The 15,524-nt window shown below is 42.9% G+C and overlaps 1 protein-coding gene across 1 annotated transcript in view; it reads right to left on the bottom strand.

Moving 5' to 3' along the window:
- The window catches only part of lama1 (laminin, alpha 1), a 46,694-nt gene extending 31,423 nt beyond the window's left edge, over window positions 1–15,271 (bottom strand). Inside the window, exons 1-9 of the mRNA XM_072680007.1 lie at window positions 15,031–15,271; window positions 10,502–10,672; window positions 10,061–10,173; window positions 4,692–4,934; window positions 3,251–3,430; window positions 2,859–2,948; window positions 1,843–1,960; window positions 1,199–1,377; window positions 611–716 (exon numbers count right to left, since the gene is read on the bottom strand). Of these exons, the coding sequence (XP_072536108.1) occupies window positions 611–716; window positions 1,199–1,377; window positions 1,843–1,960; window positions 2,859–2,948; window positions 3,251–3,430; window positions 4,692–4,934; window positions 10,061–10,173; window positions 10,502–10,672; window positions 15,031–15,091 (1,261 nt within the window). The 5' untranslated portion in view covers window positions 15,092–15,271. The remainder of the gene's footprint in view (window positions 1–610; window positions 717–1,198; window positions 1,378–1,842; window positions 1,961–2,858; window positions 2,949–3,250; window positions 3,431–4,691; window positions 4,935–10,060; window positions 10,174–10,501; window positions 10,673–15,030) is intronic.
- Window positions 15,272–15,524: the final 253 nt, after the last annotated feature.

The following is a 15,524-nucleotide window of genomic DNA, read 5'->3' as shown; positions in this document are numbered from 1 at the left end:
CTACTACTTGGTGTTTTTAGTTATACACTTGGGCAAAAGTATTGGGACAGCTGTTCAGTCTTTTCAGTGTTTCTTTCAGTATCAAGGATATTAAGCAGAGTTTATCCTGCTTTCATTGGAGTAACTGTCTCTACTGTCTACTGTACTAGATTTTGTAATATTGCTGTGAGTATTTGATTGCATTGAGCGATATGAGTGTTAGAATGGGGCAGGGTCAGAATGTTGGATAATCACCACTTTACCTCATGCCCAACTCATCCCAAAAGTATTGGATGGAGCACCAGCCATAATTCCAGAGAACACAGCTCCACTGCTCCACAGCTCAATGCTGAGGGGCTTTATAGTCATCTAGCCCATGCCAGTCATTAGGCATGGTGCCAATAGGTTCATGTTTATCTGCTCCTACTGACAATATTCTTCTACAGGGACTAGACAAAATGTGCATGTGTGTACATTTGAACATCTGTGTCAGCAATGGGTGCAACTTAAAGTAGCTGAATGCATTCATTAGATGGAGTGTCTGCAAACATTTGGACATTTCAATATCGATCTCAAGAAAACATTTCACATACATTTACGTCCCTTTTGTGTACATGTGTGTAAGTTTTACCTTTGCCAGGGTTAGCATGGTTGTCGTCTCTAACACAGGCATGGCTGACTGAGCCTCTCATATCACAGTTACACTCCAAACACGGCTCCTTAGCATATGGCGACATCTGAGAGCAACAAACACACAAACGAACGCTCACTTATTAACTGATATAATCAGACATCATTTTCTGAGCGTGTAAAGATGTCAATGTCATGAAAAGTGACTCCCTCTTAACTCTACAACCTACCACAACACCAGAGTGTAGCAGATATACCGTAAGTCATGTGCAGACAAGGTAGTAAGTCTACTGCTAAGCTCAACTGAGTCATTACTCACACAGATCCACTTTTACCGCAGTATTTAAGAACGCTACTCCCATAAACAAGCCATAAACAACAAAGTTGATACCATAAACTCTTCATCTGCCTTCCCGTCATCATGATCCTTTCTGTAAACTGTTATTGTACTTGCTGTTGCACTGGCAATCATGAGCACACTCACACAACCCATTCAGATTCATTTTAGAGGCAATAAAACAGGTGCTACATGGGAGGCAGGGGGCTTATTGGGCCACACACACACACACATACACACAAAGCTCTGTACCTTGTGTGGTCTATAGTAACCATCAGCGCAAGTCTCACAGTTAACGCCCGCAGTGTTCTGTGTGCAATTGATACACACTCCGCCTCCCACGAACTTGCCGTGTGTGTTCATGCTCATCTTCAGATCAGCCACGGTCTGGTTGTAATAACAGTCCTCTGCCTTGTTGTGACAGTTGCATTCTGATGAATGAGAAAGGACCGAGAGAGGGAAAGGAGCTGTGTTAATTTAAGCAGTGGAGGAAGCAGCAAATAGAGCAAAGGACAACAACAACACTTAATGTGTTAGAAAAAAAACTGGGGGAACCGTCACAGTGCCAGAGGCCTGAAAGAAACTTAACAAGCCTGATGCATTTTGGGAATGGATGCTTAAATTGATCATTTTGGCCGAAGATATATCTGCAGATAAAAAAGGCTGTAGAATTTCATGAGAAGGACATCTTTGCAGCTGTTAATCAAAGGGTGTATTAATCATGCTTTTGGCTTGTGTTTTGCAGCCAGTGGCATGGGGAACATTTTACTGGAGGAGGGAAGAATGGATTTAATCAAATACCAGGGGTACAAGAAAAATGTATGATATGGGCTTTGCAAAAGCTGGAGGTTTTCTCATTTTTCGGAGTGTGCTCTGTGGGTGTGTCTTTGGCTTACTCTCGCATGTGTTGCCGTCCGAGATGGTCCCAGGTTGCCACAGTTCCTGGTGGTAGCCGGGACAACATTCATTACAGCTCTCTCCACATGTATTGTGCTCGCACACACACTGCAGTTTCTGGAGGAGAGAGCGAAAAAACAATAGGTTAAGATTGAATACACTCACACACACACATGCTGCAGTGTCCTACAGAAAAAGAGAGCGAAAGGCAGTTAGACAAGCAAAAAAACTAATTCTGAAGGCTCTTAAAGTCTCTCTCTTACTCACACACACACACACACACACACACAAACACACCAAGACCCCGATGCAACAAAAGGGAGGGCGGAGAAAACAAATGGCAAAAGGAAATGCTTTCCATTTACACAGTCTGTCAATCAGTGGAACCCCACAGTAGAATCCCCCACCAACCACACACAAACACACACATACTGAAGACATTCCCAGGCCGAAATTCAACTAACACCCAATTAACACTGTGTGTGTGTGTGTGTGTGAGTCTGAGTGCGTGCTTGTTAAGAACCCAGTTGAAGAGGCCAGGGTTTACCGCTTGCTTTCTCAGCCTCTTGTTAACGTGATTTCCACTGTTAATGAGGTACGAAGTGGAGACAACAAGGTTTGCTTAACGCAGTCTGAATTGGATCATTTCCTCCGAACTGCAGGGGTCCGACTGTTTTACTGAAAGAACCCACTGGTTTGGAAACTCTTGCTCAAATGTAGGAGGACATATGATCTTCACTAAAGAGATTACCGTTGCAAAACATCCACACAGCACAGCAGCATTACCACACCATTTAACACCGTGCTCTTTAGTGTTTAGCTGAACAAAATCTTAATAACATTAACGTGCACCACTGAACTACATTATAAAATGTGATTAAAAGCAATATGTCTGCCACGGGTGCCAACAATTAGCTTGACAGGGGTGGAATTTCACACCCTTAATGTAATCTCCTTTGACTGACGGGTCGTGTTCAAATCTGTTGGCTGAAGACTGAAAAGTGTGTTCTGTTACCTTGGTAACAGGGTCCCAGGGGCAGCTCTGGGCGTGGCCATAGCAGATGCACATCCCGCCCACTGAGATGTCCTTGATTGAATAATAATACTAAAGACAAGAAAGAGCATGGAGAGGGAGAACCGCATTACAAAAGACAGAACTCAGCACTGATTGGTTAGCTAACGGTGAAGGTATGAGGTAATGCAGGCAATTTAAAGAACAATTAAAGGACATATACATTTAATAAGCAGTATAATATAGCATTTAGTGTATAATTGTCTAATGCCACAATACAATAATAAATGATAACTTTAAATCACAACCTTACTATGAAATGTGTCATAGTACTGATAATGTTCAATTTAACTGAATTCAGTTCAACTGAATCGAAAGTGAAAGCTCGAGCGTACCCGGCGAGTGACGATGGGGTCCACGTCTTTGGGGTCTCGGTAGCTGAGGGTCATGAGGTCAGCGTTGAGTGTGCGGATGCGCTGCAGCCGGAGGCGGATAAAGCGGGCGGAAGTGAACTGCAGCAGCTCGGGGGTGAGGTCATCAGCACCAGGTCGGCCGTTTATCAGAGACGTGTGAATCTGAGTGGAGAGAGAACCAAAGCTGTAAACACAGCATCACCTGCCATGGAACTCAGACCTGTTGGGCCTAAAGACTAAAGACTGACTGTATCCTCAATATGCTTAGAAAAGCATATTGTGCATCACAATTACATAATTTATCAAGATATGATAAAATATCATCATATTACCCAGCCCTAGACTAAACCAAACTGCAGGTGGGCTAGGATAACTGTTTACAGGGGCATTAAACACTGTGTTTACTAAAACTTAAACCTGTTATCACTTTATTTAAAAGAGAATCCGGCATTACTAAAAGAGGGCTGTAAAAAAGGCCTAACCCTCATATAGTTATGTAACAGTCTGGGCTCATTACATTTACGCCCCCGAAATGTACATACACTCAGGTGGTGATCATCCAACATCCTAACCTCACTAATGCTCTTGTAACTGAATGCAATCACATCCTCAAAATTCTAGTAGAAAGAATTCCCTGGACAGTAGAGACAGTTTCTCCAACAAAAGCAGGTCAAACATTTTTTAATACTCTTGATTTCAGAAGAAAGAATGAATGATCAGGTGTCCCAATAGTTTTGTCCATATAGTGTACTTACTATGTATACATCAAAGAACACCTTAAAACAAGGTGTTCTAGGGCACCTTTAAATATGTTACTCTTTATTTCTTATATTTAAATCTGGTGTGGAGTTAAATCTGCAAAACCCCATTATAGCAGTTGGGCACTGCCAAGACAGCAGATCTGTACTGTAACACTCGTAGCCTGAACACATACACCTAAAACTCCTGTAAAGCTTGATATGTGAGTCAGTGGAGCAGTTCTTGTGCCGGAGGCTCAGTGGGTTTTAGAACTGGACCGAGCGCACTGGGAAAGCATTGTTCATTGTTCCACAGCCGAGTCAGATCCTCTAGACTGGACTACTGCCAGACTAGCACTCACTGCATGGGTCCCCCTGAACTGCCCCCTGAACACAGCACTTTCCCATTCACAAATTCACATTCCCCACAATTAGAACCATCTGAGCTGACTGGGTTTTTAAGCTGTCAGAATAAAGGTCCTAAAAGCACAAGAGCAACACATTCTATAGCCCTACCACAAGGATTCTGTCAGAACACACAAGCAGAACCTTGCTGATCTTCAAACAGTTTAGGCCTGCGCTAGACTAAAGCTCTTTAGGACCAGAGTAGATTTTTCTGCCAGCTCGTCTAGAGAAATATCAACAGAGGTGATCGATGTACAGTATGCAGCATGTGAGCTACTTACCTCTCCATGTTCTAGAGGCACCAAGCGGGAGTAGTAGGAGGTGCAGATGACCTCTTCGTCTCTCTTATAGGTGGGAGGGCCAAGGCGGGGGGTGATGTTGTAGCGCGTCAGGCACTCCGTGTCACTGATGGCATAGTACTGCCAGGGCTGGAAGCTGATGCCATCTAGGGAACGTTCCAGAATCCAGTTTCCTGGTCGAGGAGAGTTAGCTGCCTTGATGATGACATAAGCTACCTGAAAGATCTGTTAGAAGAAGAGCAAAAGCATATTTCAATCACTAGGCTTCAGAGCAAGAGCAGCTATTTCCGTTCTTCTTAGCTAGGAGCTAGGAGCAATTACATAGAATACCGCAGATATTTTAATGTGTGTAGAAACTACAGACAGGCCATTTTCCACCTCCATCCACACAGTGCAGACTGTGTTTGCTGCTTTCCCTTTGCGGTTGTGCTAGCTGACAGCATTAGACTAGACTAGTTTGGCACGGAGAGCTTTTTGTACTGTTTCTTCCTTGTGAAGGTTCCCTGCTTTCTGAATGTGCTATGCTTTCTGTCTGTCTATCTGTCGGTCTATTTCTGGCTGGTGTCTTTCCTCTGACATGCACATCGGTGTCTCTTCTGTTCATACTGCTGATCTTGCAAAGGCAAACCTTCTGTGTCTTCCTATCTCATCTGTCTCTCTCCTTTCCACTCCGTGTCTCTCCAACCCCTTACACAGAACAGGTTCCGACAGGCTCTCAGAACAAAACCCCTCTTTCACAACACCCCCTTCCCCAAAAGCCCTGACGGGAAATCCAGGCCTAGTCCCTCACCTGCTTCTCATTTCTCCTCAAAGTCTTCAAAACCCACCTCAGTTGTGAACACTCACATTTCACTCTGGCCTTTTTAACCCTTACAAGATGGACATAGATGGACTCTGGTTCTGCCAAACTGTTCCAGTTATGTAATTACATAATTTACTACCCAGCAAGTGGCAATTAATTACATGTGCTTCTGACTGACCTTCTGTATTTGACAAATACAGCTCTAACGGTTTACAAAAAAAGCCACAATACCCTGAAGCCCTACAGATAACCACCAGGAATGACACACTTTAATTGACATGTGGGTTTCCCCTCCCCAAAGTCTGCGGGAATCCAAGCCCCTCTACTGACCTCAGGAATGCACCAATGGGGGCTCGACCTGTACCAGTTAGACACTTTGGACTGATTGTTTTAGGATGAAAACACAGGCTTCAAAGTTCACAGTGGGCTTTCAACACCCGGTCTGCATCACGATCACGTTTCATCCTCTCCTCCATTTGCCCTTTGCTTTGTCACCCTGGTGGTCTCAGAGTCCCGTGTTTGCTCACAGCTAAGCAATGTCAAGGTGATGAGACAAACAAACATGCCAACATACTCAGCCAAGTCAATAATGGTTCGCTGTCTCTTGGGGCAGAATGGGGACGGAAAAGAGTCTTCTGAGGGACGTCTTTGAGATGAATGTGGAAGAAAGTAGGCGTCTTAACTACACACTTATCTTCACTTTTGATCTGAAGACCACAGGGTTTCCAGACCCCTGTCGTGACAAGACATATGAAAGCGCTCACAAAGTCGAAATCAAAGGAGTGGGTAGCTTTCTATTAGAGGGTGCTGCTCCAGTTCAGCTCCCAAACCAACAACTTCTGACATGTTTAATGACTTTTATATGCATATGGTAATCATATGTTGGCTTCCTGACATATCAGAGGGTGGTTGCTATGGAACATAACACGGTACAGGACAGGGGTACTAGCTTTAGCAATGAAAAAAACACATAAAATCATTTTATATATATATATATATATATATATATATATATATATATATATATATTTAAGCTTTTTAGCAATTTCAGAAAAGTCTATGAATAAAACAACTAAATAATGATAATGAGCACAATCTCGTATTGTATATATTTCACAGTGCCATAATCATCCACTCCTTTTTGCCACTTATCCTTGAGCAATAAAACATTTGGTCTACAACGACAAGATATCCCCAAGGATACATGCTTCTCTTCCAAGGTTTTTAAGACAATATGAGTATGATAAGCGTTTTAGCACCAGAGCCCTCACGTGGATAAAAATACTCCATGCTGTATTTGCAGGCCCACAAAACCCCAAAGCAAACAGTTCTCTATCAGGGAAAGGTGTGACAAATTAGTTAGCTCATCTGCCGATGCCAATCCCATAGAATCCCTCAACCAGGGAGCCAAGAGCTTGATCCAATTAACAGCATCAGGCCAAACAAACAGTCGAGGAAGCCATTTGGGGGTCTCTCATCCTGTTAGACCCCCCATGTTACAGTCCTCTGTAAACACACACACTCTCTGCTGTCCAAACACCTAAGGAGAGATCAGGCCAGCTGTGTTGGCCATCGCAGACACACACCAACAACCTGTTCTCCATACCCTCTAAAATGAGGCTTTTCTTGTTGAGGCCGTAAACATAGTGCATTAACGCGGCTCCTAGAGGTGACAACTAGCACAGTCAGCTAGGGTTCTGGACAGAGTTTCCTCTTGTTAGGAGGGGGCAGGCATCCTGAATAGGTAGGTTTAGTAAACACTAACAAATTGTGGGAATCCTGAATGTTGAGAACTAATCCTAGCTGTAAAAAAGGAACTGTGCTTGAAATGCTGCATGCACTACAAGAATGCATGACTTCGGCTTAGAAAACAAGGCTGTTTTTATCAGCATCAGGTTTCTAATTGCATTTTTCTCTGCTAAATAATTAACCATTCACTCACTCCAGGTGCTACTATATTTAGTTTCTTGTGTAGGTTCTGCTAATCCTTCTATGCATGCCCCCGGGCCCCTGGGGTCTTGGTCTGGCCTCTCTAACGCTGGCTTGCTTTGTCCTGGCCTGTATTGTGTCCATCCCCCCTTTGCACACCCTTCCCCCGCTCTCCCCAACTCAGACAAAAGCCTGACTCATCTTTACCCCAGATTAGCAAAATGCCTGTGGCTAAATGCTTCTCTTTTCATGTGGTTGGATGAGCCTTAAATTCCAGCTCTGGAATTGCGATTCCAAACCTTAGTTAGCACATCTGCAGTTTTTCAGCTGTAATGCTGAAGCAAGCTACAGACATAGCAATGAGATTTGCTTTAGGCCAAACACACAAGCAATAAAAGGCATGGGGGATGGAGTATATGAACTCTCATCAAGGTCATTGTCATTCACTCGCCTTCTCTGATGCCTTTTCATTTTAATAATTTGCTCAATGGAACTTGGAACCACTATTATAGACTATTAGCATAGCACTGTTGCTATGCCAGCTACAAGCGAAAAGGAGGGGCAATTGTATACCTAGTACAAATGTATGTTCCCACACATACCATAACAGATCATTTCTAGCTCACATCAAAGTCCACTAGAATCAGTGAGCAGCTTAGCACATAACGCATGGCTTTACATAGGCCTTTGTGCCTAGCACTGACCGGAATGCGTTTTGTCATAACGAGCTTAGCGACATAGGATATAACTGAAGCAAGTTAAGTTACATCATGGGATCTCACTGCCAACGTATTACCTGTACAAAATTAATCGCTGCTTAAAGGATTGCTGCTTATGGTGCAGACCTATACTATAGACTGCCCAAATTTACCCCTGCTGCTCATTCTTTCTATGTTAAATAAACTTCCCAAAAACCAACAACTTCTGAGATGTTTAATGACTTTAATATGCATATGGTAATCATATATTGGCTTCCTGACATATCAGAGGGTGGTTGCTATGGAACATAACACGTGTCAGGGAATGGGTACCAGCTTTAGCAGTGAGAAATTTACCCCGGCTGCTCATTCTTTCTATGTTAAATAAAGCTGAATAAGTATTAACCCAGGAGGCTACAATTACCGGTAATCATGAGTTAATGGTTGCCATAATGTTGACCTCCGTGATAAGCAACACTTGAAATGCTAAAATGAGTGAAATCTGGACTGTGACGTTGATTGCAAAATCAGATGTTCTTGTTTCCGAACAGGCTTATAGGCAAAGGGGTGCTGTAACATTCTCTACAGGAGCCATGAGCACAACAGACATGCTCCACTAATAAAGACAATGATATCTCTTCTGGCTGGTCTGCCTTTACGCACCATCAGGCCCTTGCAACTTATCCAGAATGCAGCGGTACAGGTCGTCTTCAACATTTCTAAATTCAGCCATGTCACTCCTCTGCTGCGTTCTCTTCATTGGCTTCCTGTAGCTGCTTCCTGCATCAGATTTAAAACCCTGATGCTGGCCTACAAAGCCAAGAACGGACCAGCCCCTCTGTACTTGATGGCAATGGTCAAAAGCCGATCTACACAAAGAGCCCTTCGAGCTTCAAGTACGGCTCGGCTTGACCCGCCATCCCTCAAAATCCATGGAAGACAAGCGTCCAGGCTTGGCATGATGGGAACCACTATGAGATCTACCAAATAGAGTTATGCTCTTTGGGTACTGGGCTAGCTCCTCATCTTATTAGTTGGTTTGCAGCGGGTAATACTGCCTGGACAGCAAAGTCTATGGAATCAGCATTTCCATTTGGGGAAAATAAACATGGCTGCTCTACAGTTCTATCATGGTGTGTTGAGAATAATATCACCTTTGCTAAGTCATGGACAATTAGCAACTGCAGATCCTGTAATTACTTTTTTCTATTACTATTACTACCAAATAATTGTAATTACTGGAAAGATCAATTTAGTGAAAATATCTTTGCTTGTGTTGATGGCAGAAACAGGACCTTACAGTACTCACTCTGTGCAGAACAAAGTGAAACGATGTTGGCTTTGGCAAGCTGAGAGCCTCCTGGCTTTGAACCAAGCGCAGGCTTTAAATATTGTATTAGATCAAATATTAAAATACCAAAGAACTCATTTATCTGGTGGCGTCTAGCTTATTCCATAGGCAAAACCTCTATGGCCTCCAGTTTCACTCAAACCCTGCTGTATAGCAGCCCCATGAAACTCAGGTCAGGTCTGAGAGAAGATTTAAGATAACGCTCTCACAGCCTCCCATATGCAGACAGCATTACGAGGAAAGGTAATGGATCCAGTGCGTGGCTGTAAATCACGGTTACAGGGCTACAGCAACAGGTGTGCTCTTGGCCGTAAGGTAAGCCTGACGGGCCTGGTGCAGCTGCTGAAAGTCGTTTATGATGAGAAGGGGGAAACAGGCTGTTGTGCATTTCTTGGCCCAAAGGTTTGATTTTGGCAGAACGCCTCTATATCTTGAAGGGCTAAAAGTCTGTTTTATTATTTTACATATATTTAATTTCACCTTTGCTTAATGCATTATCTTCAGATGACTTTAAGGGCTGTTATAGATCTGTGGATAACCCCATTGTGTGCATGGCTGGTTGAAGTTCTACCTGACGAAGATCCAGCGTGATGGTGACCCAGTGGAACTGACGGCCGTTCTTGATGCTGGGACTCTGCCACCACTGATTGGTGCCATCAATAGCGTTGGTGATGGGATGTTTCTCTGCTCAAACAAAAACATGATATTAAAATTGTGATAAACAGCATCCTAAAGCAGGTGCAATTATGTCTCGAATATTCAGTCGTAAGTGCTTTCGAAGTAGCGCTATCCATCAGTCCAGAAAAAAAAGCACTAAGTGTCAGAAATGTTCCACTGTGTAATTCTTGACACATTGTAAATCAGGCAATGAATTAGGCTGTGAAGAGACCTCAGCTCAGGTCTGTGACTTACAGGCTCTGTCATTAAAGTATAAATCAAATGTCTGGAGCTGCAGCTGGTGATGATAGAGACTAAATAGCTCAGATCAGAGAGAGACTCTAAGAGGGTGTACCTTTAGGGTTAGCACTGTTAGCATCACATGTCCGGCACTGAGGGTTACGAATGCGCCTTCCTGGAACGTGCTCCACTAGCTTGCAGTACATCTCAGGAAGGGGGTCTCCACAGGTGGCGTTGGTAGAGATTTCAGCATTGCTGGCCAGGTTCAGAATTGCAGGAAAAAGACCTAGAGCACCAGAAGAGAGGACTGTAAGTTTACAAGCTAAATCCTTTGACAAGCTTTGGAAGGGGTACAGCACAAATTACCATTGGCCAAGGTACTGTATATAAATAAATAAAGCATCCTTCAAAAGTTTGGAGACAATAAAAACAATTTGATTCAAATGCTAGGGTGACCACATTCTTGTTAGACACTGAGGGCATATGGGGATCCATTAAAGTTAGGATGTAGTAGATGAGCAGTTTCAAGTAGGCAGGACAGTGGCAATGTATATGTGTGAGGGTGTAAATACCTCCAAAACCATGCAACTACAGTATGTTAATGTACATTAATACATACACATTTACTTAATATTTATTTAAAATAAATAGCCTTAATAGCCTACATGACCAAATCCTCTCCTTTCCTCAACCTACAACTTAGCCCTACCTGAAACCCCCCCGGCCACAGCATCCCTAGCATTTAGATCAGATGTCTTTAAGATATACATATCATCACACTTTTAACCAAATTACTCCACTGACACCCATATTCTCCAGTACCACATTCCCCGCCCAATGAAGACAATGAGCAACGTCTTCAGGAGAAAAGAACCAGGGCCTGATCAACGGCTCTTTAATCCTTTATAATGCACTACTGTTAAGTTCAGCAATTCTAATTGGAAACAGACGTCTCCCAGCATCAGTCAGCACACATCATCTACTTTCCAATTTTCTCCCCTACCCCTCCTCCCTCTCTCCACAGGGTCTGTCTTTGAAGAGTGACCCCCCCGGCACCCGCCCACGCGTTTGCACCAGCCATTGATGGCCCAAATGACTATGTCTTGAGCAATTGACAATGGCAGCCATCTATTCATGTGAGCGGGCCTTTTTTGGTGTCTGGAGATAACCCCCATCCCTTTCTAGTCCTGACCACTCATTATCACAAGGACCACGGGTTTAAATGAGAGGGGACTCATTGGCCACATTGTTCAAAACTACATAAGGGAAGCTAATACTCTCGAGCTTAAGGAAGATGTGGAATGTTATAACACAGCAGTAACTTTTCTATCCGTCCTCTGCAGTAGTTGGTGCATGGGTCGAGCACCGGCTACCTGCAAGACAAAGGCCTGGACAATCACCTGAGTTTAAGCTAAAAACGTTAAGGTGGGATCAATCATTCACAGTGAACTTTGAACTAGAGCACCACATAACTTCAGCGTCTATCTTCGACGCCAAAGTGCTTACTCAGCAGCTAAAGTAGACTTCAAACTGCTCATAGATGACAAGGCACTGCCCTAAATAGAAGGCCACATCTGGGCTGCCTTAATTTGCATGTTATAGGCAGACAATCCAGTAGGCTGATTTTTTCCACATTGTAAATATCCAGTTATCTCAGTAAGAATCTAGGCTTTTAGCTTTTACTTATTCTATACCTCAAAACCTTAGTTTGTTAGCTTTCTCTTTTTCCGAATAGTAATTTCAAGAGTTATCTGATCATACTAGTGTGATCATGCAAAAGTCACTGAAATTAAATCAGTTAGATATTCCATACTGTATACATTACAGTACGTAGTACAATGTTACAGCTCCCTTAGATCAAGATTTACGGACCTAATAAGGGCCTTCTCCACAGGCTTTGTTTGTGGGACATTTGCTAACCCCGTTAAATTTTAACACTTCCAACCCTAAACCTGTTATTTCAGTTGACATTTCATTTAGATTGTTTTCTTGTATACAGCATCACATTATCCAGGGCACAGTGAGACCTTTTTTAAAATGCACATTTCAAGAAAACAGGTCATCAAAGCTCACTTATGAGAACGTCCAACAAACAAACGTCAGAGCATATTACAGAGATGAAGCCTACAGCTCTCCCACCCCCTCCCCACTCAACAGCCTATAGTGACGAACATTCTTATGTGAGAAAACTGGGGTCCGGCTTCAGTGTGCCACAATGTTTGGACAACAGCATCCCAGTGATTGACTGCTCCACACCAAAGCGCCTCGCAAAGGTTAACTCATCAGGATCCTGAGTAGCCCGGGATTAAAATAGCCATCTTTGGAATGTCACATGTCTGGAAGAATAAAGGTACTTTTCAGCAGCTCAATATATGATAAGATCGGTTATCATGAGTGCAAGTTAAAGACATCAGTGACAAGCCAGACAACACGAAGACATTAAACAGACACAGTTGAAACAGCTTGGCTTTATTAAAACCCAATTCACCATGTGTGTGCAGCACAGTGATGTACACTAGTAAAAATGAAGCTGCCAAAACAGGTTCTTTGAAGCAATGTCATTTAAGAACCCATTTTAAAAGCTTAAAGAATCAGTCAATGGATGGATTTCTAAAGATTCCTTTTTGGAAATGTTACAAATAATACATACTACCTTTACATTACTACACTTAGTACACAAAGTAATTGGCTCTAAAGTAGGAATGTACAATAATATCAGAATAATAATGTTATGACAATTCTTTTGCCACAAAGTGAATCAGATTGAACAGATATTTAGATTTGACTCACAAACCCCTGAACAAATGCATACATGCTATAATTACATGTAATGCTGATCCAGGTGGATGTGATTCCAAGTTCTGTATTTAATAAATGTCCATAGACAATATATCAGCACCGGCAAATCAGACCAGGATTCCTGTATCTGTGCATACCTAGCCCAAATTCTTCAACCCTCTGTAATAATCATTTAGGTCTCTGGTAGTGGTTGGTTTTAATGTAGTGGGTAACAACAACCACCTTCCTCGTGATAGAATAGGACCACGCTACACCTACGATTCAAATGTAAGTCGCTCTGGATAAGAGCATCAACCAAACCCCGCAAATAAAGAGAAATAATTGAGTCTGGACATATTTACTTAGGTCAAATAACATTTAGATATAATTATTTTAACAGTCTGGAGAGTGTGATTCAATCAGCGCAAGTCTGTGGGGAAATGATCACTATGGTTAAGCACAGTCTGAGATGCTACCAGACAATGGATCAGGCCAAAACTTAGATCATATTTATCCTGAACAGATGATCCTTAATTCAAAGCAAGCTAAAGCTACAGCCACAGGCTAGTTGCAAGAAACCTCTCAGGAACTGAGCATTCAGCACCTCTTACTCATCTGCAGCCATGCCAGAAAGTGTATGCACACACTGTCTGAGCACAGATTTGAAGAAGGTCTCACTGGTGAGAAGAAAGAGCTGGATTATGCTACAGTAGAACAGGCAGAGTAACCCTATTGTCTTTGGTGGCTTCGGGATCAAATATGGACTATATAGCCAATAAGCCTTTGGGAATAGGAGGGCTTTGAGTAGCTCTAGATGAAAGTGGCGTCTATGATAACAGTATTCACTTCAAAGCACTCAACAGTTACTAGACACTCTCACTGATCAGACCTGATAGCTGGAATTCAGTAGAGACAGCCTCTCTCTCTCTCTCTCTCTCTCTGAGGGGAACTGTGCTAACGTATACCACAGTTACAATCCTATTAGTGCTGTTGACCTCAGTCGCAGTCCATATAGGAAAACTACATTAACTGATGAGAAACCTTGTTAATGTGACAATGCTGTTGGACGCAGGCTGGGCATGTTAACATCCTCTAATTTGATTCTGGGTCTCAGGAGGTTGGGTCTCTTTGTTAGGAGGCTAGGCAGTTTATGTCATCCAGAAGTAATTGAAATGCATGCCAGTAACTACGCTGCTGAAGGCAATAAATAACAAAATGCATACCCCTAAACACGACAGAGTCCAATAATCAGCCAGTTAGCGAAGAATCTTTTGTTGTTGTTGTTAAATAAAGTATTTTCTCTTCAACACATTGCATGTAAAATGCATTCATTCCACGAAATCAGCACAACAAAAAGTGCTTCAATGGCCACATGATAATGTGGCCTTGTGTCTTTGAGAGGAGGACACCTCTGCATGTTGCCACTGCTGTTCTTTAGCACTGAGAGGCGTCAGCCATAACGATTCCCATTCAGCAGGGTTCAGGAATTTCTCATTGATTCATCGGGGCCAGAAAGAGGCTCGGGAAAGCACATTCAATAGACTTACTGAGTCAGTGAGTTATTTTATTTATTTATTTATTTTTTTGCGAAAATGATCAATTATGACCACAAAAAAAAAAAAAAAAAAAATAGGAAAAACAAGCTAAATTATTATTTTTTCATTCATTGGAATCCACTGGAAGTTTTGACTTTTGAGTTTTTGAGTCATTCAGGCCACATTTGAATAATACAGTATTATATAAATATAGAAATGATCTTTTTTTTGTCATTTAGCCCAGCGTTTAGTCACTGCGGACCGGACCTGGGCTGTGTGGACACTGAGAGAAAGTGCAGAGTCAAAAGTGGAAGAATTATTTCCAGCTCACCTCTTTGCTGGCACTCGGCGGAGGATGCCCACAGCAGCAGCGCGGTCAGGACGAGCCTCATGTCTCCTAACGCAGATACAGAAGAGCTCTGGGGAAACTGGGAAAAGTGGGGAACCGGGTTCCACTGCTACACTTTTGCAGAATTCAGGTCCTCTCAAAACTTCACATTTAGTATCGGTTTCTTTTCATGGTGTGTGCTCAGCTAGCGTAACCGCTCTCTCTCTCTCTCTCTCTCTCTCTCTCTCTCTTTCACACACACACACACACACACTGTCTCTCTCTCCCTCTCGCCCTCTCTTTCTCTCTCTAACTCAGTTCTTACTTTTGTCTCAACTTTTCATTCTGTCCCGCTACAAAGTGCTGGGCTGGAATGTACCAATACTGGGGTTGGGGGGGAGGGAGGGGAGGGGGGGGTGTGATGGTGATGCGGGTGTGCAGTGGTGCGCCTCCCCCTTTACAAATGGACTAATCCTCGGCTGTGTTGGAGTAGTCAC

Source organism: Salminus brasiliensis, chromosome 5 (genome assembly GCF_030463535.1).
Source record: "Salminus brasiliensis chromosome 5, fSalBra1.hap2, whole genome shotgun sequence".
In the NCBI taxonomy this organism is placed as follows: domain Eukaryota; kingdom Metazoa; phylum Chordata; class Actinopteri; order Characiformes; family Bryconidae; genus Salminus; species Salminus brasiliensis.
This window is presented reverse-complemented; position numbering and strand designations above follow the sequence as displayed.